Source organism: Brassica napus, chromosome A8 (genome assembly GCF_020379485.1).
Source record: "Brassica napus cultivar Da-Ae chromosome A8, Da-Ae, whole genome shotgun sequence".
Taxonomy (NCBI): Eukaryota; Viridiplantae; Streptophyta; class Magnoliopsida; order Brassicales; family Brassicaceae; genus Brassica; species Brassica napus.
This window is the reverse complement of record NC_063441.1, coordinates 12,498,592-12,521,582: the sequence shown is the minus strand read 5'-3', so window position 1 is coordinate 12,521,582 and position 22,991 is coordinate 12,498,592. Positions and strand designations below refer to the sequence as shown.

At 31.6% G+C, this 22,991-nt stretch overlaps 5 protein-coding genes across 12 annotated transcripts; 4 read left to right on the top strand and 1 right to left on the bottom strand.

Moving 5' to 3' along the window:
• The first annotated feature begins 2,591 nt into the window (after window positions 1-2,591).
• LOC106359730 (protein DETOXIFICATION 39) lies at window positions 2,592-6,532 on the top strand. The gene is made up of 8 exons (XM_013799376.3): window positions 2,592-3,254; window positions 4,463-5,094; window positions 5,249-5,305; window positions 5,394-5,632; window positions 5,717-5,835; window positions 5,923-6,009; window positions 6,135-6,196; window positions 6,283-6,532. Coding segments are annotated over exons 1-8 (1,524 nt in total). The 5' UTR covers window positions 2,592-2,927; the 3' UTR covers window positions 6,284-6,532.
• A 276-nt stretch (window positions 6,533-6,808) lies between these two features.
• LOC106431551 (ATPase GET3C-like) lies at window positions 6,809-9,012 on the top strand. 8 transcript variants are annotated; one of them, XM_048738788.1, is made up of 8 exons: window positions 6,810-7,258; window positions 7,335-7,375; window positions 7,486-7,561; window positions 7,637-7,705; window positions 7,784-7,846; window positions 7,920-7,997; window positions 8,074-8,323; window positions 8,419-9,012. In XM_048738788.1, the coding sequence occupies exons 3-7, from the start codon at window positions 7,505-7,507 to the stop codon at window positions 8,263-8,265; spliced, it is 459 nt and encodes a 152-aa protein (XP_048594745.1). In that variant the 5' UTR covers window positions 6,810-7,258; window positions 7,335-7,375; window positions 7,486-7,504; the 3' UTR covers window positions 8,266-8,323; window positions 8,419-9,012. The 8 variants fall into 8 exon arrangements, 6 of the variants coding, with proteins under 6 accessions (XP_048594747.1, XP_048594745.1, XP_048594744.1 ...); XM_048738790.1 differs by having other exon boundaries at window positions 6,809-7,561; window positions 8,074-8,157; window positions 8,251-8,323; XM_048738787.1 differs by having other exon boundaries at window positions 6,810-7,375.
• A 6,228-nt stretch (window positions 9,013-15,240) lies between these two features.
• Window positions 15,241-16,941, top strand: BNAA08G10070D. Its single transcript, XM_013798706.3, has 2 exons — window positions 15,241-15,451; window positions 16,006-16,941. The coding sequence occupies exon 2, from the start codon at window positions 16,007-16,009 to the stop codon at window positions 16,751-16,753; it is 747 nt and encodes a 248-aa protein (XP_013654160.2). The 5' UTR covers window positions 15,241-15,451; window position 16,006; the 3' UTR covers window positions 16,754-16,941.
• An 806-nt stretch (window positions 16,942-17,747) lies between these two features.
• Window positions 17,748-18,737, top strand: LOC106359732 (15.4 kDa class V heat shock protein). Its single transcript, XM_013799377.3, has 2 exons — window positions 17,748-18,201; window positions 18,289-18,737. The coding sequence occupies exons 1-2, from the start codon at window positions 18,060-18,062 to the stop codon at window positions 18,552-18,554; spliced, it is 408 nt and encodes a 135-aa protein (XP_013654831.1). The 5' UTR covers window positions 17,748-18,059; the 3' UTR covers window positions 18,555-18,737.
• A 1,097-nt stretch (window positions 18,738-19,834) lies between these two features.
• Window positions 19,835-22,502, bottom strand: LOC106359733. The gene is made up of 4 exons (XM_048738783.1): window positions 22,380-22,502; window positions 22,097-22,189; window positions 21,709-21,897; window positions 19,835-20,281 (listed from the first exon to the last, which is right to left on the bottom strand). Coding segments are annotated over exons 1-4 (465 nt in total). The 5' UTR covers window positions 22,381-22,502; the 3' UTR covers window positions 19,835-20,099.
• Window positions 22,503-22,991: the final 489 nt, after the last annotated feature.

The following is a 22,991-nucleotide window of genomic DNA, read 5'->3' as shown; positions in this document are numbered from 1 at the left end:
ACTTTGAGATCTAGAGTACTAGAGTGTCTACGCATTTTGAAGAGATTAGTATAATCATTCAAAGGTATTTAACCTTTATTACTCACAAAATTATTGCTTCTTATACGCCATCACTTAGCAAACAAGTATGTATATACCTAGTATTGAAATCTTGAGCTATGTACTTTCCATTCTAACAATAGTATGTATTTTCACAATCTTTCTTTTGTTTGGCATTTAACCAAACACCTTCTGCGCATTCAATAAAACCTTAAAGGATAAAAACTTATTTTTCTAATTATGCATCCCTATCAACCCGATCACAATTTATTTCATTTAACTTTCAGTAACATACCTACGAATCTAGACCAGCTAATATCTTTTCAAAACATGTTTGATAAAAAAGTTCATATGTATCAGATAGATCGAGTATGCATTTTCTTCACAAAAGGGCTGAATCTGATCCAGAATAGATTTTATAATGCAACTGGGTAGAAGTGTGCTAAAAGTTGATGAGCTTTTGATAATACGTAGATCAAACATCTAATCTCTGAACTTTGATACCACGTTAAAGATCTCAAAATAAGAGTAAATTATTACTCTGAGCTCCATTCAAATGCAGAAAAAAAACAAATTACTTATTAAAAATCATCAAAATGAAAATAATTTTAGATTGGTACTACTCAGAGAATATTTAATATAACCTTTGATACCACGTTAAAGATACCATGACAACTCCCTAAAGTTATAATAACTCGCAAAAATTATAATAAAAATCTCTAAAAGAGACATTTATACCATTATCAATTGCTTCTAAGTTCTAAGTTCTAACCTTAGGACACATGGACTTTCTTCATATACATTGAACTTGTATTGGACTTAACTATCTAATAGTACTATAGTTTTTGGTAAAACTAATAATACTATATATAGTTGCCCACCCGTAGTAAATTAAATTGAACAACAGACCGAAACAATTTCTTATTCTTAAAAACTAGGATTACTTTAGTTCGGTTTTAAGCAGCGCTATACCACACTATACAGTAAACCAATTCCCAAATCCCAGATCGAAAGCCTGAGATATGGATTCTTAGGATCCTTTCGTAATTATATTAACCAGAAATAGCTTATTAATTTATGGAAATAAGGACTAAGGATAATTTCGTCCATTGAAAAAATATTTCTTGGAAGGTTATCTCACACAACGTGAAAATTATTTTGTATTATCTGACAAGTTGATCAACAGCTCAACCACAGTCTTTCTTTTAACTTGTTAATTTTGGTCCGTCGTCAGTGTGCCACCTACGACTTTGTCGAACATGACACATATACACATTATATGCTATATTTGCTATATTTTTGTAAGACTGTTTTAAAATGTTAAGTTTCATATTATTGTTGAGATTTCTGACCAAAAACGAAGAAGCACAGAGAGACCAAGATCTACAAAGATAAACAAACAACAAAAAGGCCATAGAACCGATCAATAAAACCAAGAGAAAGAACACTTATTGGTGGGGAAAACACAAAATTACAAAGAGTCACTTAGCTCGATTACCAAATGTAACTTCCAAACTCGCAATAATTTTGGTCAAAAAAAAAAACTCGCAGTTACCAACAGCAATCCAAAACTAACGCTCAAGACCTTATTAGATCAAGCAGCAAATACCACATTTTTTTAATACACAACTGTGATTAAAAATTATACAAAAATAAAATAATCAAGGATGAAATTCTCTTAAAAAATCAGCTGTAAACTACAGACGGCTTTGCGAGATGATACAAAGAGCAAAAGATGAGATCAGATCGGAGCTACTGGAGAAGCCGTTTCTGACCCTCAATTCCAAGCTCGGTTGTAGTTATATGCTGAAAATAATGTATATTAAGCCATACAATTTTGAAGATCTAATACACATATTTTGTTTAGCTATGCATGAAACTGGTCGTGGCTGTCATATCAAGCGATTTGGTGTGTAACCTTCAAGCGAATCTTGAAATTATAATTTATGCGACTATGCTATTTTGAAATTGTTAAACTATATCAAAAATATTTGTGTGATGGTTTCAAAATTACTATTATAGTTTCTAAATATGTAGTGATCATCTAACTTTTTATATAAAAAAATATATACTTCTTATAAATACGTATGTATACTACTGATCACTATTGAGAGCACACATGACAAAGAAACAACAATTATCAAAGTGACACTGAAAATATATACTCCCTAAGTTTCATAAAAAATGTCAAATGTCACTTTGACATTTTTCACATAGATTAAAAAATAATTAAAATGTATTTAAGTTTTATTAATTACACATATTAAACCAATAATATTCAAAATAAATGAAATTATTTATAAAATTAATGTATTTGTAATTAATATTGAACCGAAAGTTGCAAATGACAATTTTGTAACAACACACGTTAAATTAACACTTAACATGCTTAACATGAAACAAAACAGAAAGAGTATAGTTTTAAAACTCGTTTTCCGTGTAACTTTGTTTTTAGCGCCAACTTAATTAATTATCAAGATCTGATCTCTGCTTTTAATTAGATCAATATATATATATATATATATTAAACATTTTTTTGTTAAATTAATAATCATGTTTTTCCCGTTTTGTGTTACATTCTATAGGTTAATTTAAAATAATTTCATCATGATTTTGTTTTATATGAAAAAATTGGCAACATCTTTTGTACTGTCCCGTGAACCCACCGGGCAGTTTCATATCGCTATCTTCACTTTTGCTCTCTAAAACTTCATTATTTGTTTTTATAGGCACAAATAGATTTGTTTTCTTATTTTCATTTTGATTATTTTAAAACCCCACATCTGCGACCAAGTCCCTCCTCAGTCTTTATATAAACATCTCTTCTCTCGACAACTTGGTATCAAATTACAAGTTAAAAAAATAAAATTAAAACCTAAAAATAACATATGGGTGTGTCAAGTGATACGGTGGAGAAATCCGATCTTCAGCGACCGTTAGTGGATCCGACAAACTCGGATCCAAAACCACCCAAAGATGTCGGACTCGAGAGCGTTTTATCGGATAGTAGCCTTTCGTGTCGGAGGCGCGTGTACTTAGGCGCATGCATGGAGTTGAAGGTACTCTTCAGGTTGGCACTTCCGGCGATACTTGTCTATCTAGTCAACAGCGGAATGAGTATCTCCGCTCGTATATTCTCCGGACATCTCGGCGGTCAAGAACTCGCCGCCGCATCCCTCGGAAACAGCTGCTTTTTTCTCGTCTACGGCCTCATGGTACGTTTTTACGCTTCACTAAACGGTGAACGATATAATTAAATGAGTAGAAATCTTTGGTAAAAGGTTATTCCATTTACACTGCACTGCACTACACTACATGACTATGACTAGAACTTTTTTTATTGTCTGAGTTGTTAAGAAAGTGATCTAGAGCGAGTTGTAGAAGCAAACACTTTCGCAGCTAGGTATTTTAATACGAGTATAATTATGTTTTTCTTCCATAATACGGTCAACGGACACAAGTCGCTTAGCTGAAAATTTAAGATAAAAAATTATCCTCGTTTAGCGCGTTTACATTAAATTAATAATATAAACAGTAAACAGTAAACATTAAATTCTATACAGCTGACTGACTACAATAATTGATATTTTCTTCGATACCCCGAAATTTTGAGATAAATTGATAGAATGCTAATCTTACCTAACATTATAAACACACACACATATATTCATATATAGAAAAACTAGTATTCATATCATTTTTAAAGTAAAATTAGTATTCTTCTACTTACTCAGTGTTCATAGGGACCAAAACTTATATATGCAGCTACTTTAATAAGTATACGTTTTCCAACAATCTAACCAATTTTAAAAAGTGTCCTAAGCTGATTTTGTTCATATCAGTGTTCTAAATACAGAACTTGACATGGAACTAATACAGTACTATTTAAAAACTAATAATCAAAGACTCCCTCAGTTTGATGTTTTGAGAGGTTTTGTTGTTTCATAATATAAAATGTTTGCACAAATCCAAATAACTTTAATTTTATCAAAATACGTAACCAATTGTCTTTTTATTATTTTACCAAAAATTGTCTTTTTATTATTTATATTTATAATTAAACAAATTATTTTTAAATTATATTATAGTAGTACTTATATGTGCATTAAGGTAAAACGTCATGTAATATAAAATAGATGGAGTACTTTAAAACACTTGCAAGTAACTCAGAAGTCAAATAATTTATACTGAGAAAGTATTCAAATAATAACTACTCTTTTGTAACATGTCCAAGTTTAAATTTTTATTACTTTTACAAAGATAAATCAAGTATCAATTATACTTAAAATATCAAGTACATAGCATGTGTCTTGCTGTCAAAAAAAAAAAAAAACATAGCCTGTGTCTTTCCTTACATTCTATCATTTTTATTTATAAAAAACATTATATATTCAATTAATTTTATTTTTTGGCTTCATTTCAGTTAGGCATGGGCAGTGCAGTCGAGACACTATGTGGACAAGCATATGGAGCCCAACGGTACGATATGCTTGGGATCTATCTCCAACGAGCAACAATTGTCCTCGCTTTAGTGGGTTTGCCCATGACAGTGCTATACACCTTCTCATACCCGATCCTACTCATGTTAGGCGAGCCCAAATCAGTGTCTTACAAGGCTTCTTTGTACATCGCTGGACTCCTCCCTCAAATCTTCGCTTACGCCGTCAACTTCACGGCCCAAAAGTTCCTCCAGGCCCAAAGTGTGGTGATTCCCAGCGCGTACATCTCAGGCGCCGCCCTTCTCCTCCAAATCTTGCTGACGTGGTTTGCCGTTAACGTAATGGGCATGGGCCTTATTGGAATCGCTTGTGTTCTCACAGTCTCATGGTGGGTGATGGTTGTGGCCCAGACTTTGTATATAACGTGTAATGAAAGGTTTAAACACACGTGGACTGGACTTAACTCGAGATCGTTCCAAGGTCTTTGGAGTTTCTTTAAACTCTCTGTTGGGTCTGCTGTTATGATCTGTCTGGAAATGTGGTACTCACAGATTCTTGTTCTTCTCGCTGGTTTGCTTGAGGAGCCTGCTCTCTCTCTAGATTGTCTCTCCATCTGGTAAGTCCATGATCTTGGTGTGCATGATTGTGGCAGACCTCACATATCTAATAATATGACTTATACCTTCTAAGAGATGCATGTATATGTGGGGTCTTTTAAATTATAAGATAACCTATAACTTATACCTAAATACTCTCGTTCCTTTTTGTAGTATGGCAGTTTCAGCATTGTCCTTCATGGTTTCTGTCGGCTTCAATGCGGCTGCAAGGTTACTATTTATTCCTTTTATTGTTTTCAATTTGTTAGCAAACATTGTTGAATCACAAACTGAAGAAAATTTATATGTGACATTACAGTATACGAACAAGTAATGAGCTCGGAGCAGGGAATCCAAAATCAGCTTTGTTCTCTACATGGACGGCGACTTTTGTTTCCTTCGTGATCTCCGTTGGGGAGGCGCTCGTCCTAATGGCGTCACGTAATTACATCAGCTACATCTTCACGTCGGACGCTGACGTGGCTAAGGCCGTCTCTGACCTCTGCCCTTATCTTGCCGTCACAGTCATTCTCAACGGAATCCAACCCGTCTTGTCCGGTATACTGACTTAAAACCGGAGAAACCCCCTATTTAACTTAACCGAACCGGGCTAATAAATATCGGTTTGGTATTTGTTTGCAGGAGTGGCAGTAGGATGTGGATGGCAGACCTTCGTAGCATATGTAAATGTTGGTTGTTACTATGTTATTGGTATTCCCATTGGTTGTGTTCTCGGTTTCACTTTCAATTTGCAAGCCAAGGTTCGTTTTTAATTTTGTTTCCCTGTATAATATATGCTCTTATGATCTGTCTCTCTATATATAAATGAAATGCGAATTTGATGATAGGGAATATGGACCGGGATGATTGGAGGTACCCTCATGCAAACTCTCATCTTACTTTACGTCACGTATAGAACAGATTGGGATAAAGAAGTAAGTATTACATGAAAGCAAGTCATGTCATATTGATTTAAATTGTATATTATAAGCTAAATTTGGTTTAAAGGTGTGTACAACGGTACATGTTATTAAGATTTTTATTATTATACAACTTTTAGGTGGAAAAGGCGAAGAAACGATTGGATATGTGGGACGACAAGAAGGATGCTGTCCAAAACTAGTAAGGGATTTAGACAAATAATATATCTTTTTCAGGAATAGCTAAGATTTAATTTTGATAATGTAATAAATATACTAAAAATGCAGATTATATAGTAAGTCCGAAGGAGTGGAAGGCAAAAAAAAAAAAAAAGAATAGCAAGTGTGTGGTCTGTGGAGGTGGTTTGATGAAAAGAAGATCCTTCTTTTTAAAAGATTTTAGAAGTTGTAGAATAGAATAAAACTATTCACAAGTCTTTGGGAAAACATTGTTGGCTAATTTGATGGATGGTTTCCTCAATCTGTTAAAGTTTGTTTTCAAATTGATCTGTTAGTACTTCATGATCGTTCGGAAGTATTTATTCAGGAATTCATACACAATACTAGATCATCTATAATGGAGATGTTTGATAAGAGATTTAACATCTGAATGACTACAATTAACATGTTGCATAATAAAATTTGATAATATAGATTATTGGTGTTCTAAATATTTAACATCTAACCTATACTAAAAGGGATATATACTCATCAGATAGAACGTCCACGTCGGATAAGAAAATCGACCAATCACGTTATAACGTTTTGACACGTCATCTGGGCTTTGCGTCTTCTGGAGACCCGAGAAAATACCGACCCAAGCTTGCCCTTCCTCATATCTTCGCTGAAATCCAGTTTTCTCTTCGATCGGCAGAGGGACGATCCAGTTTCTGTAACGTTGCGTTGTGATTTATTTGTCTTAAATTGTCTTAATTCGCAATCCCACTACGAAACTTTTGTTTGCGTTGTTCGTCGTCGAGATCGTGATATCAAACTCCGACGAGTTAGGCACCAAACAATCCGCCACAGCGCTGCTGACGAAGATCTGTCGCTGACACACATCGTCCCTCCAATCTTCCAGCCCACTCGCTTCTGTAATTAGATACGTCAATGGCAGCGGCGGCTGCGTCGCGGTTTCTGATGTTTGGTGCGGTAAAGGATTAGGGTTCTCGACGGATGCGGTGTCGATGGATCCTCCGAGGAGGAATCTTCCGCCGTCGCGTCGCAAAATCGACGTGGCAAGAACAGTTCGAACCAAACAGAGGTAAAGGTGGTAGCTTTATGTTCCGTGTATCTAATTGCAAGTCAAAGTTTGAGTCTTTTTTTGGTGGTGTTTTTAGTTTAGAATGCCGTTTCTGATTACCTGGCAAGCTATTGACTGGTACAGTGAATGAAAGGATGAAATCAGATCTCTTTTCTTTTCTACTTTTGTTGGTTTGGGAAAACTTTGTAAATGTCATGGAGATGCGTTGTCCATTTTTGTTTTTGTAGTTAGGGAGCTTGAATCTTGATGATATGCTCAATGCTGCATCACCTGGTATATGATGAAATATCAGTTATATCCAAGGCACGTATGTTGAGATCCCCTGAAGATGAACTTTATTTTATATAACTAATGTTGAGATCTCTTGAGTCTTGACAGGTTCTTCAATTTATGGAGTCACCAGAACACAATAGGTTTACACATACAGTCAACGATACTGCTCCCACGGTTAGTATATATATATTCTAAGTCTGGAGAATTCCACTTGGTGGATTCTTTTATAATTTTTGAATAGTGTTCTTGCAGGGACATACTCTGCGGCTTCTTTCTCTGTCCGATTTCTATGATTCTTCAATTGGCAAAATAAAGGTTTGAGCATTCAGTTTTTTTTTTAAAATCCTTTTGTTATGTTTAGCTTAGCTTAGCTGTATTTGATATTCAGCTCAAGAAGAAGATCACTGCGGCAGCTTCAGCCTTTACGTCTGTCTTTGGTAAAAAGGAGATACAACAACAAGGACCTGTAAGTATAGGCCTTTTCTCTTGAATCAATTCTTTTTTTTTTTGAATTCTTCTAAAGATTCTTTTTTTTTAAACAGTCCAACGAGTTGGACCAACTGAAAGAGAGAATGGAGAAAGTTCTAAATGTTTTCAGTGAAGTGCACACTACTGAGTTTGTCATTGTAACCATAGCACCATTCTCTTACCTGTTCATAAGATCATTAGTTAACATGTGGTTACTGAGACGCTTAGCTTTATTCTTCTATCCCATTAAGGATAAATTTGAATAGAAGTCGGTCTCTCCTTCATTTTGAATTCGACTGTAAATTTTGCTCAGTGAGACGAAAGGTAACTACTCTAAGTTAACTCTGCAAGCAAACATTTGATTTGAAATAGCCATTTTATATACCTTTAATATGTAATATGGTTGTTGATATTTTCAGGAACAAACGCGTATGCTCAGACTTATTCAGGACGATACGAAGCATTTGACTAGGGACATTTTGAACTCATGTTGCTACAAAAAGCAGCTTCACGGTTGGTATGAGCTATACAGTGACAACTAAATCTGTCTGAGTGTCAAATGCGTAGCCGTTCAAGCTGCAACTTGGATTCTTCTTTTACCTTTTTCTTATAATGTAATATATTTTATCTTTGCATTCAGACATGCATAATAGAAAAAAAACGCGTAGATATTAAGATGGACTGTTTGTCACTGCAGAGGTAGTTGGCAGAGCACAAAATGTAGAACTGGTAGATAGACCACGTTAGAGTTCATTCCGTATTCTATGTAACGTGTTTTCAACTGGTGGATTTGGCACAATCGACATTTTTTGTATAGTAGTAATTCATCTATTATTGATTTTATGTAACATAGACAACACATTTTTGCTTGATTATTCATTGAGAAAGTAAGGAAATAAGTTTGTCTCTCTCTTTGTTAGAGCCAATTCGAGTTGAGCACATTGTGCTTGAAGTGGATGTTTTGTAATAGAGAAATGCATCTTTGATTAGAATAATTTAAGTGATTTCCACCATCTTTGTTTTACTTTTACAACCAATCCGAATATGTAAAGCTTCCCCTATGATTCGATTATATAAAATTTGACCAGTTTACTACGTTGAATATAAAATAGCCCTTAAAATGGAGAGTATACACGTTCCTCTAACACTATGCAGCAAAGACAAGTACCTCTTGCGCTATATTTACATCTTCAACCAAATTTGCTACAAGAACTTTTTGCTTCAATAGCAAAGTGGAAGTATATCCCACCTAGGGTTTGTTTGTGAATGAGCTATACACATTTGATATCATGCGTTTTGATTGGAACCTAAGTTTCACCTAGGGTTTGTTGAAACAATCTTGATAACGGCCAGTTGTCATTGCAAATTTGCAATGATCACTTAAAGTATCAGTTGCACAACAGATGAAAAAAAATGAGATGTCTCGGAAGAAGAACTTGAGGAACCGCTTTTGTTTTAATGACAATCAAGTTCTCAATATGTTATTAGAAGTTATATTATTATTTTTTTCCAGCTTTTAGTTTGATACATAGCTTCTTAGATTATGGTTGTTGTGTTTGATCAAAAAAAAAAATTATGGTTGTTGTATAATCTATGACTTTCTCTTATACATGGCTTAGAAAGTGGTAAAAGAACGAAAAAGCAATCATACTATAACTAGACGAACTAAGTTATTTAATATAAATTCATAGGCCACTATAGCAAATAGTTAACGTTATATACATAATTCATGAAAAAGTTGGAGGTTGGATACCCGAGTGATATGTCAAGAAGATGCATAGAAACTGTCCAGTTTCCTAAATCTGCAAAACCTGACCTCATCAACCAAAGTGATCACCAGGTGAGTCAAAATTCTTTTTATTTTGTTGGTTTCTTTATATGAGTTGTGTTTTTTTTTTTTTTTGGTTTCTTGAACTGCAGCATGCCATACTTAATATGAAAGGAGTACTATGGAGCTAAAGCGGCTATAAATATAGAAACTAAGGTTTAATATTTTCAAAATGTTTTTTTTAAACATAAAATAATAGTTTGAAACCTTTAGAAAATAATTAACTTTAGTTTTTATATTTTTATTTTCATTTGACATGCAAAATATCAAAAAATAGTTTATACAATTTAAAATTTTCTCTAACAAGGTAAATAATAAATTAAACTTCAAATCAAAAATAAAAGATCATTGTAATAAATTGTCAATAACGAAAATAAACAAACACCAAATCACATCAACTGATTTTAGTTCTCTTTACCATCGTTCACTTTATTTTCTTTAGGTGGTATAGTGAAATTTTCATCAAAATCTAAAAACCCCAAATATAAAACTGAAAATGAAAAACCTAACTTCTTAATTGGAAACTTAGAATATAAAACATAATCTAAATACATAATTAAAAAACTAAAAAATAAAGTAAGAATTATTTATTGATTCAACCGGCGGTTCAACCGGTATCGGGTTATGGGTTTTAGTGGGTTTTTGCAGGTTTCTAAATATTGAGTTTTTCACAAAACCCAAACCCAATTTTTTCTGGTTGCCGGGTTTACCGATTCAACCACGGATCCGGGTCGGATTTCTAAACACTGCTGGTAGCCAAAGATATAGCTGCAGAACGAGTTCAGCTTCTGGCAAATATGGCTTCCATGTGGCACATCCGGACATGATCTTAACATCATAATATATGATTTCTTAGATTTATAAGAAGAATAACAAAAAATAGTGTATGTATATTAATATCACTTTTCACTGAGACTAAACTAGATATTATGAAACATACTCTATAAATTAATATATGTTTTTCTGTTACTTTTTATATTACTATTGGTAATATTGATGAATACTTATGCATGATTATAACAACTGTTATTTTCCAACTTTCGGTAGCTAACAAAAATCAATTACAAGCATCTTAATTTAATTTAAACAATACGTAATTTTGTTTATATCTCATATGATAATCACAAAAAAGTATTTGAGTATGAAAGCATAAGACAATCAATCAGTAATAAGAAACTCTCCAGAATTTCTCAATAATAAATTTTAATATTTTTGAAATTTTACTAATAACATTTGACAAATATTAAATGAGTTGTTTTTATCAATAGAGTAGAAACTCTTTCATTCTTTCGTCATTTTCTTCTCAATTTCATTTTGTTTGTTTTTTTTTTAATTCAGATATTTTGATTTCTTATTATTATTGAGATATTTTATAAGATGTTTACTAATGAATATGTCCTTTCGTTCTCTCTAAAATAAAAGAAAATTATTTGTCTCGAAGAGAATATGTAAATCAGATAAATTAAAGACGATTCATTTTCTTATTCTTTCAAAAAAATCTTTGACTTTTATTTTTGTCTATATAAGTGATAAAAAATTATGAATACAGTTAGCATGTGGTCTAATTAAGTAAAAAACAGTAGTCCTGAGATAAGCATAGCAAACAATTGTGATTAATTACTATGCTTATGTTTAGTTGGTTACAATCTCACTGGGTTTAAAAAGATCATAGTTGAGGAGGTGATACAAGTTCTAGATAATGTTTTTAAACAAGACCCGAACACTGAACCAGACTACCTCCTCTTAGATTACGGTCAACAATTTGCCAATAATTGTGGAGGTGATACAAGTTCTAGGTAATGTGCATCAATTCATATAGATTCTAAAAACCATAAATATTTTCTAAAAAGAAAGAATCAATTGAGATTAACAGTATTTTTTTTCTTCATAATAACGTAAATATGTAACAATATATTTTGGATAATAACTAAGGTTTAACGAAGTCTTTATTCATTTCACATTTGACCATCATTCCATACATATTTTAGATAGTAAAATCAATAGATTGTGAGTTTTACTCATATCTAATTCAATTTACTATTTATATATTTTATAACATAGATGTAATATAAGTGCAATATATATATATTAAATATTATGATATTTGTATAATCCCGGGCGTAGCCCGGGTAAAACTTCTAGTATTGATAAGGATGAAATAGGAACCACCAACACCACATGTCATATTTTGAAGATTTTTGACATTTTTATTTTATCCTAATTATTTAAATTCAATTATCTAATTATAGATTAAATAATTTTATTTTTATATGAAAATTTATTATCTTCCTAATATCTGTACATAAATATAAGATTTGTTCATTTTGAACATGAAAAATAATTATTAATTAGTAATTATGGTGTCAAATTTACTAAACAAAATTTTTTTTTGGTTATTTCCTAAATAAGCCCAAACTTAATGTATTTTGAATTATTAGGTGGAAGAAATAAAAATGATTGGAAGTATTGAAAGATAGAAAAAGATGTTTAAATTTAAAAATGTTGTAGATAGTCATAGTAGTGATATGGCCCGTCATATTTGATAACTTAAATAATTTGTTAAGAGCATTTACATCGGTAAGTCTCTTAACATTGGTTTCTTGAAATTATTATATTTATAGTTTGATTCTGTAATTTAATTAATTATTTAATAACAGGTGTACCAATTAAAAAGAAGTAAATGCTCAAGTAGTCTCTCAAATTGTTTTGATGATTCTTTTAGGAAGAATCATTCATCAACTTTTCTACATTTTGTCTCTTCTTAAATATTACTTAATTATTTAATTTTGTTGAGAAACTCTAATATCAATGCTGATGCCCTAAGTTCATATAAACAATAGTGTATTTATAAAACTAGGGTCGGCCCGCCCTACGGGTGGGATATTACTTAATTTGATATTCACTAAATACTCGAGTTGAAATTTGTTTTAAGATTCAAGAATTTGGTTATCTATTATGTCTTACTTATTAGTATACGGTGGTATAGTTGTTTTCGATTATTCTTGCTTTGGTATTGTATCAAATTAACTAATTGTCTAACTCATAATTATAGATGTACAAATGTAGATTTGTGATAAAGTTTGATGACAATACTGTTTTTTTTTAATTCTTATTCATAGTGGAGTGTGCATGTGTCAGAAAGAGGCCTATAACAACTTTTATGTTTTTGTGTATGGATTTTAAATATATATTATTTTGTATAATGCATACTTGCTCTACAACATTTGCTTGTAGACTAAAAAAATTGTTTTCTATATTTTTAAAAGAGAAAATATTTAGTCTAGAATATAACATGGACATATGTATTGACTATATATATATAAGTTGGGTGTTATTTTAAAATGACATATGTATAGAGATTTTTCAACCATTACTTCACTGGCACAAAACATTTATAACTGTAAATACCTTCTTTTAAAAGCAAAACTAATAAAAGCGTGTACAACAAATGTATTTTGATATATATTATATGCATCAAGTTATAAAGGTTGGAAACATTGCAAAACTGTTTGGAGCAAAGTTTTTAACTTCACGATCTTCATCTTGACGTCAGTTCAGTGTCGGCCCTGGCCACAAGCAGAAGAAGCATGAGCTTCCAGCTGACACGATAATAAATATTTTCGCGGCCACATATTTATAAAAAGTGACTTTAGCCTAGTGGTTCTAAGAGAAATTACCAGTGCTAGAGGTGTTGGGTTCGATTACCCTTAACTGCATTCATTTATTTTGGCCTTAAATATGAAATGAGACACGTGTCACTCCCAGAACGCACGAATTGATGACGTGGCTTCACGGGAGAGAGACGAACATTTCTTTATATATATAGATGCTTACAAACTCCACATCTTATCATTAAAGGTAGAGTTAACCACTATACCATAACCAGTTTTATGTAACAAATAATAGTTTTTGGTGCCTGAAAGTCTGAAACATCAATTTTATGATCTTCAGCCCAAAATCGATTCTGATGCACACATAGGTAAACTAACTAGAGATCAGTAGGGTCACGGTTGTACAGTTTCTTTTTACTAAAAAGTAGGACTATTTTAGTTTTTTTTTTTACCTTCAATTCATATTAGGTTCACTAAATTTGTTTAACAATCACAAAACTTAAGAATTAGTAGTATTAGAAGGGTGTATTTTTTTTTTTGAAAGACTTAGAAGGGTGTATATGATCATGCATTAATGAAGTTTTAAAACGTATAACAAATATATATACCTCTATTTGATATAACACTAATTATGTTGCGAACAAAATTCAGATAGCAATAACACACTATATTTTGAGTTGAAAGTTCTATACCACAGCAGCCCTTTGATAAAGCGTCGTGAAGAATCTTCATTTATTTCTTATTCTTAAAAATAGTTTTTCTTTTTGTGTGTGTTGGGTTTGAATCGTTGCAACCCGTAACTGATGTCAGTTTCTAATGTTTCTACTGTAGGATTTTGATATTATCATTTTCGCTTTTTTGTTTCTAATAGGATTTTAGAAACTTAATAAGAAAAAAGTTCATTTATATAATAATGTTAACACCATATATAACTTATATGAATTCTTAGATATAAAAATAAATGAATAAGTATATAGAAAAATGAAATGGAATATATCAAATTATAAAGAACTTTAATTAAATTATGTAGTATTTTTATTTTATTTTATTTTTGAAAAAAAGTTGAACAACATTTATAATGAGACGGTTGAAGTGCTATTAAAGCTACTAAAATGCTGCTTAGATAATGTGACATCCAATTTAAATGATATCTAGAATCTAATCATTTTTTTGAGAAAACGATAATTAGTTATTCTTTTTAAAAAATATGTTTTTGCTAAGATCTATCATTATTTTTTAATTGGACGACAATTTACTGATATTTCAAGAATAAATAAAAATGCGTTTTTAGTATAAACTAATGATTAATAGTGCTATATTAATTAGAAAATTTAATTTTATATCTAGTCAATAATATGCCTAAAGTATAAACTTTGGATATTTATTTAATTTTTGTCAACGATTACAGTCTCTAACCTGTAATATATATAAGATAGTGAAAATTACTTTTTTTTTTGTGGTAAACTATAAAATCAAAACTAAGAAAAACATAAATGGTCCTTTATTGATGAGAAAAACCGAATTAATTGATTTGTAGTCAATTTTCCAACCAAATTATAAAATTGTAATTTTTTGAAAGTAATAAAATATTAAAATATCATTTTCTTTAGTACAATCATAAAAGTAGTGAGTTGATTTTTGGCATCAAAAGAAAATATATTATGAACTCGGAAAAAAGAAAAGATATTAGGAACCAATCAAATTAAATAGAGATTTTTTGTCTGAAAAAAATAAACAAAATATAAAAGTACAAAAAGCCCAATAAAAGCCCACATTAAGTTGCTTATATATCGGAAGGAGAAGGTACGAAACCAAACGCCACAGAAACCGCAAGAGAGCAAAACTTAAAAGAGAAGAAGAAGAAGAAGCAACGTGAGGAGGTAGCCGAAGAAGAATAATCAAAATACACTCAAATGCTTGCATTTGTCATCTTATTTTGAGAAAACATATAATTCTCCAACCTTCCGGCTTTCGAACCACTATTTCGTTTGGTTCACGTCGCTTGGTCAAGAGGTAACATAAAACACTAATAGTTTCTCTCCTGTAATTCCAAAATACGTATTTTCGTGTAGGATATTTTTTTACCTTTGATTTATACTTTCTCCATTATCTGAATCAACGTTCTGATTTTTAGATTCAGATTTATCATTTAATAAAATTATTTTGATTAGTTTTCACTATTTATTTGGAAATAATAATCTAATATTTTTTTGTTTGGTAAAATAATCTGATATATTACCTAGCCTAATTTATTCAGAGTTTATACAGAGGTTGATATTCTGAGTTGAAAGAGTTCATTGTTCTTCTTCTCTTGATCCTAAGGGTTTCTACTAAGTTCTCATTTGGTATTGTACATGTTCCATAATTCCGTAGAAGTTACATGTAAAAATAGATTGAATTAAAGTTAAAAAAAAAGGAAATTAGATTGAAACTGTATGAAGCCCTAGAATGTTATGTATATTTATTTATTTTTGCTCAAATTTATACAGATTTATTTTTTGATAAAATATGTAATTGTGATTTGCTATTTATTAATCTCATGTTCTTGTATTTGTTGTGCTCTGTAGAATGAATCCGTTTAACCTAGCCTCCACAATCTCACCTCCTCCTGTTGCTAATCATCTCTCGGCGAAGCGAAAGAGAGGCCGTCCACGTAAAGATGCAACCATGGCTCGACAAAAAAGATCTCCAGGGAGTCCAAAGGAGGATGTTAATCTGGTTGGTAAGACGGTGTCTGGTGTGGTCGAAAGATCTTGCGAGGCGGGGTTCATCATCAATGTTAAGGTGAAAGACAGTGACACGAGACTGCGAGGTTTTGTGTTCTCACGGGGGAAAGTCGTTCCTGTGACTCCAGAAAACGACGTGGCTCCTCATGTCAAAATGATCGTAAGAGAAGAGATCAAGAATCAGACTGAATATCGTGATCAATCTTGTCCTCCTAACGATCAGACAATGAAAGATGCTGTCACTGACTTGGAGACTGAATGTGCTAGAGCTTTGATTCTACTGCCACATGGAATAAATGGAGAGGACCCCAAGGAAGTTATGGAAGAAAGAGAAGCTGCTGCTACTCGTTTGGTGGAGTTTTCTCAAACTCCAGAAACGACCATAGTGACTCCTCAACAGAACCTTTTCTTGGCACGGAAAGAGACCAACGAGCATCAGAATTCTCCTGGTGAGGCTCGTGGGTTTGATCTAATGGCGGAGGAACTGGTTCATCCGGTAAAGGAAGTACCGCAGGAGCTTCAGCTAGAACTTGGGAACAAGACAATATGGAGGGGAGACAACAACAAAATGGCACCGCAATGGAGATAGATCCTGAAAGCTCTGTGCCTAGGAATGGCTTTATAGAGAAGTTGTTAAAAGGAAAGGAAAAGGTCGACTGTTAGTGCAGTAGTTTAAAACCTCTTTCTATTCGGTTGTTTTATATTTCAGACTCTCCAATATATTTCTGCTCTCTTTTGTTTTCAGTACTTTGTATTTTCAGACTTCAGTGTTTGTATTTCTTCTTCTGGTTATAAAAACACTTGTTTCTTTTAAGTTTAAGGTTAGTCCCACAAACCATTTTTTTAAAACACTCTAATCTTTTTTCAAAGGAAAAAAAAACACTACGCTTAACCGTTTTGACCGTCAAATTATACCCTGCCTTCTTCTAGAATTCAATTTTATCTGAATAGAGAGCTACACAAAAAATAACGTTGGATGAAGCATAAGATAACTAAACACGATGATGTTGAAGAAATCGAAGGTATGATGTTCTAGACCTAGAACTTTATCCTTTTAAAACAAGGTTTAGTGACAAAGAAGAAGATCACAGATATAAAAACAGCTTCTGTGCTAACGGCGAATTTGTTTAGTGTTTAAAACCCATGTATCACTAGTTTAAACCTCGTTTTCAAAAGATGCAGATGTGGTAGAGTGGCTAAAACCCACCAGCACATGCTTACTGATCTATAACTTCCTACTGATTTAAAAAAAAAACATTTGATAAACCACTAAACCCCACAGAAATTGCGTGTAAATTAATCAGTTAAATTGAGGTACTTGAGTAAGATTAACACTGAGATGGGTCCTGCAGTTTCTTTCTTCTGTACCCTCCCGTCTTTGAAAATTTTGAGTTTAATAAATATATAAAATATCTAGTCTATCTGCAACTTGCGAGGTTGAACCAAATGAGTGGCTAAAAAATATTTGAATGCAAAACAAAATTTTAATTATTATTGACAAGTTGTAATACTAACCACTAAAATAATACTAGAAAGAAACTAAAATAATTATTTTTAAGAAACCATGTTATTAAGTTAGTGGTCAAATGGTCAGTGACTCTAATACTTTTATTATCCAATCAAATGCGCCCTATCAAAACTTCATAGTACAAGCATTTTAGCAAGTATTTATTTTCCAAAAATATATATAAAAAAATCACACTTCACTTCAGTCGACAAACTATTGCTTTTCTCTCTTTCTAATAATATCGTTTTTTCAGTGTTTTTATTTAATTTTCCTTTATGGTCGACTTTTCAAGGCAGACAACAAGTTGCTCAACTAGTTCAAGTGGTGGCATCTATTTAGTATAAATAGGAACCAAAATTCAAAACTAACCAATTCACAAGAAAAGTAAATGGACTCTCAGACAATTCAACCGACACTATGGGAATGTGTTCAATCTTCTCAGTCTCTAAGTGACAACCAAACTCCTCAACAGAATCGTATCCGTTGGTCTCAGTCTCCAGATTCTCACACTTTCTCTGTTGATCTTCCTGGTAATAACAACCTACAGTATATTCATTACAAACTTTGCATATTTATTATTTTTGCACATGTGTTGTGTTTTTCTTTTTCTTAATTAGGTTTGAGGAAAGAAGATATAAAAGTGGAGATCGAAGATTCAATATACTTAATCATACGAACGAAAACGACAGAGATATCGCCGGTTAGAAGTTTAAAGAGGAAATTCCGGTTACCGGAATCGATAGATATGATCGGAATAACAGCTAATTATGAAGACGGTGTGTTGACTGTGATTGTACCAAAGAGGGTTTTGCGAAGGAGAAGTTTCTTCATTGATCCTTCTGATGTTCCCCAAAGTCTTCACGTTCTTGCCAGAGCTGCTTAAAACAAGCTTTGTTTTTCCTTTTAATCTTTGCTTTTCAAAGTCTGTTTTTTACTAGTATACTCTTTTTATTGCTACTTAACCGTTATGTGCAGTTTTATATATCAATAAAAATCCTAAGTTTGTTACATGTAATACATAGAATACATATATTGGTTTAATGTTATTAGACTCGGTCTATCTTTCCTTTTGATTTACTATTTCAGTACTTGTATTCACACTCTCATTTACATTTAATGAAGCTTTTCGAATTAGATCTAAACGAGTTTGCTAGATCTGAAAACATGATATTAATGTTCTGATCCCCTATTGGTCATGTAAACACAAACACATAATTGCTTTTGAAACGTTTGAGGCCTAATATCATGTTGGTGAACACTCAAACAGCATACAATGGCAAAGTTTGTTTTATGAAGTTAGTTAGGGAAAAGAATGGGACCAAATCCAACCTCCATTTCATTCATTCTTTAACCTAGTTGTGAGGCTTACTTAACAGTGAATACAAAGTGACTGTCTGCTTAACGCATATTTTGAGCTATATCAAAAGCCGTGCCTCAGCCGGTTATTGAGACAGACGGATGAAATACTAGTCTTAAACATCCAATTTTTAAGAGAGTGGTATACATAAACTATATTGATTACAAGTTACTGAGAACAAAATTCATTAATTTAATACTAAATTATTTATAACCTCCAAAGTTTTAGGACTGACCATGGATAATGCCCATCTACAACACAGAGAATGATCATTGATCAGCTTGGAGACTGGTGGGTTTCCAGAATAAACAAAAGAGAGTGTAAATACCGCATTTGAGTCATAACAATAGGTGAAGTTTCTCATAGGATGTAGATGGTGTGATATCTAGTTCTTGGTGCAGCTTGTTGAACTTCAAATTAAACTAGTTGCAGCAAGTTTTTGGATTGGAGACTGATACCAGTACCAGTATATACTTGTTCAGGAACCAATACTATAATTGAAAATCATATAGCAAACCATCAGATAGAGAGAAATTATGAATATTTTGCAGTTAAAACTTCACCTTTTTATCACATAAATAAGCTTGGAATTAAAATCTGGTCAACACACCCATAAATAGATCTAAGAAGCAGTTGGCTCTAAGAAGCAGCTAATCCCTATTAAAGTTTTAAGTGTTAGAACCAAATGCACAGTCTAGAAACAGAGAAGATGAATAAGAGGATGATCGATAAACCCTCCGAGATTTTGTGTTCGAGAATGACGCGAGTAGTGTAAGATAGAATTGAGCACTAGATTTGGAGACAAATAACGGAAATAATAAAATTTATATTGAACAATCAGCCAATGTTTTGTCATTATACATTCCGGAATAAAATGTCAAAAATGTGAAGTGAAAATGTCGTGAAATGATGAAGATCACAACTAGCGTGAATAAGTGGTATACCATTCATTTTTCCAAATATATAGTTTCATCTCTTTTTTTTGATAAAAGGTTTATATAGTTTCATCTCATGAGGCCATTATTTATGGAATCATGAACGAAACTATAAGATCAGCAATAAACAAGTTAATCATTTGTGATCCTTCAAACTGGTTCCCGATTTCGTAGCTACTGGGCGATGCGAAAACTTCACATTCGTATCAATATTCTTACGCTGCGAAGCTCTTTTTGAGACATGACCGTTACTCTTTAAACCCGTCTTAGCTTTATTCTCTTCGCTTTTGTTAATGCTTCCGATCAATGCATCATTATCTGAAGAAGAAAATTTCAAAGCAAAAGTCATTTTTTCCCATATTGAGTCCATGAGTATAATAAATATCCATGTACACAAAGAATTATTAGGAGATCCCTTGAGTATATTTTCTTGTAATTATCTATGAAAGTTAGCATTTATCTACATGGTAAGACTCTTATAATCCTTTAGACTTTATACTGATTTCGAAAAAAATGATGACATAACTTAAACCTAATTATGATATGGACATTAATATTTAATGATGATTTATATTTTCGGTAAGTGTTTAAAATATGGTAATAACTCATAGATCATCACTAATATAACAATAAATAATATAATAGTAAAAATAGAAATATGTTTATAATTTTGGAAATATTATTTAATTCTATTTTCTATATATATATATATATATATTTTTTTTTTTTGGTAAAACAAATCTTCGAAATATTATGGGAAATTGCCACAAATACCACATTCATAGTACCAGTTTTCATGTCTACACTAATCACTTTTACACTCATTTTAATAAAATATAAAAGACATGTATACTCCTAGGGTTAACTAATCTAGATATAGGGTTTAGAGTTGAGAGGTATGGTAGGGTTTTAGGATTCTAATAAGTATATAAACAAATACTTAAAAACTATAAAAAAAATAGTTCCAAACATAATTTTCGATTTTCAAAATGAAAATTTGAAAAAATATATACAATTTTTTGGAAAATAAATTCAAAAAAAAAATTATAAAAAAGTTCGAATTTGAAAAAGTATACTTCAAAAACGTAAATGATTTTTTATTTTTTATTTTTATTTAATTAAATAATTATTTATTATATATATAGAGAACAAGGGTATAAAAGTCTTTTGCCACTTAATGAAGAATATATTTTTGAAAACATCCCTTTAGTGACGGTAAAGATGAAAAATGATACCATAAAAGTGGTAAACATGAAATTTCTCCATATATTATGCAGCTTTTAAAAAAATTGTACTTTTCTAGTTCTAACAATATTAGTTTCTTTTTAATATCTACAAATTTTAGAAATATTATTCAGTTTTACGTTTTGATAATTATACCTAAGAATTTTTAATATTATGGAATTTGATTTAATATACTTTTACCAAAAGAAATATATAAATTTTGTTTCCAAGATTATAATTTTAAATTTTTACATATATATTATTAAATTTAAATACCAAAATATTTATTTTATATTAATTTTTAAATATAATTAAACGAAAATTTAAAATTAAATTTTGTAAACAGATAATAAAATTTCATTCTTAAATATACTTTAAATTTTAAAACTTTTATTTCTGCATTTGGTGCAGAAAAACATATAGTATATATGCAATAACTTGTTGATCAAGTTTAATTATTGTTTATTTTTGTAAATAAGCCTACTGCATGCCTAATGATATGCTTTTCTACAATTACATACCAGGACTTGATACAACAGCGCGTGGGCGTAAAACCGGGCTGGTTTTGGGTTTTTGTATCGGTTCGATTTCAGCTCCTCTGATATGCTTTTTCATGTCCTTGGATTGACTTTCAGACATGAGGACACTTGGAATGTAAATCTTAGGAATCTTCGCCACAATTATATGCAAATCTTCTTCTTGCTTATTCTCTGTCCAGATGGAAAAGAATAGTTTGGATTTGGTAATTTCTAGGGATGAAACTACCGAATCAATAAATCTATCGAATAGAACTAACCAAGTCAATGTTTCTAAACATTAAAGTAGATAACCTAGTCAATCCTCATCATCTAGCTCAAAAACTTATAGAAAGTCAAACTTAGAGGAGAAAAAAAGGCAGACAGAAATTACCAGAGGCACGAGATTGGAGATAGTTAGAGTTCAGACAAGAACCACTTTGGTTGCAGTTAAAAGTTTTGTCTTTTGCTTTAACTCTCGGATACACTACGAAATTCCAAGAAAAAAGGGGGGAAATTAAGTAAAATAATCTGAATTTAATTGGCTTAGCGGATTTTAATTCATCAATAAATATTGAAAAAAAAAACTGAATCGAAATCGATGGGCGAAAAGAAACGATGAAACATAGAAAAGGTTTTTATCAAAAAAACATAGAAAAAGTTTCGAGCAAACCCACTTGCTAGTTTTTGTTCTGACTGATCGTTCTGCGCAATGGCTTAAGGTTGGAGAAAGAGGAATACCAATTAAATTGATACTGTATTATCCTTTTTTGGTGTGCTTATGAAGGTCAAACTCTTCATGCTTCTGTTTTAAATACGACTCGTTGTCGTCAACTTTTGAAATACGACTCTTTTCTCACCAGCCGTTGCTTTTTTCTTCCATGTTCTTTTTCCTTTTGTCAGGTTCCATGTGAATTTAAGTTGGAATCTTTAATATTACGCAATGTTTTCCAGTTTCGTTATATCTTTTTCATAATCCTCAACATTTTATACAGAAGAACAGAAAACATTTGTAAAATAAAATGATATATGTTTTTTTAAAGGGATTTCCCCTAAACATGCAAAATAAATAATATAAAGAAATGCCTTCCGGGGTCATATAGTGTAGAAAGTAATTTGAAGGGCTTCAGCATCGATAGAGTTTCTCATACATTTTATATTAATATATAAAATAAAAAGTAGACTAATTAAAAGCTAGCAAATAAAAAAAAGTTTCTCGGACAAAAAAAACATATGAAAAAGAAAGAGAAATGGCGGTTTGATGATACTGCATGTGTTCATCGGATTGA

Coding starts and splice junctions, on each gene's coding strand:
- LOC106359730 (XM_013799376.3), top strand. CDS start 2,928: ATGGGTGTGTCAAGTGATACGGTGGAGAAATCCGATCTTCAGCGACCG. Junction 5,306..5,393: donor GGCTTCAATGCGGCTGCAAG/GTTACTATTTAT, acceptor GTGACATTACAG/TATACGAACAAGTAATGAGC. Junction 5,836..5,922: donor CTTTCAATTTGCAAGCCAAG/GTTCGTTTTTAA, acceptor ATTTGATGATAG/GGAATATGGACCGGGATGAT.
- LOC106359733 (XM_048738783.1), bottom strand. Junction 21,898..22,096: donor TCTCCAATCTCGTGCCTCTG/GTAATTTCTGTC, acceptor CCATCTGGACAG/AGAATAAGCAAGAAGAAGAT. Junction 20,282..21,708: donor CGCTGTTGTATCAAGTCCTG/GTATGTAATTGT, acceptor TTTCTTCTTCAG/ATAATGATGCATTGATCGGA.
- LOC106431551 (XM_048738788.1), top strand. CDS start 7,505: ATGATATGCTCAATGCTGCATCACCTGGTATATGATGAAATATCAGTT. Junction 7,847..7,919: donor CTTCAATTGGCAAAATAAAG/GTTTGAGCATTC, acceptor TTTGATATTCAG/CTCAAGAAGAAGATCACTGC. Junction 7,998..8,073: donor AGATACAACAACAAGGACCT/GTAAGTATAGGC, acceptor TTTTTTAAACAG/TCCAACGAGTTGGACCAACT.
- BNAA08G10070D (XM_013798706.3), top strand. CDS start 16,007: ATGAATCCGTTTAACCTAGCCTCCACAATCTCACCTCCTCCTGTTGCT.
- LOC106359732 (XM_013799377.3), top strand. CDS start 18,060: ATGGACTCTCAGACAATTCAACCGACACTATGGGAATGTGTTCAATCT. Junction 18,202..18,288: donor TTTCTCTGTTGATCTTCCTG/GTAATAACAACC, acceptor TTTCTTAATTAG/GTTTGAGGAAAGAAGATATA.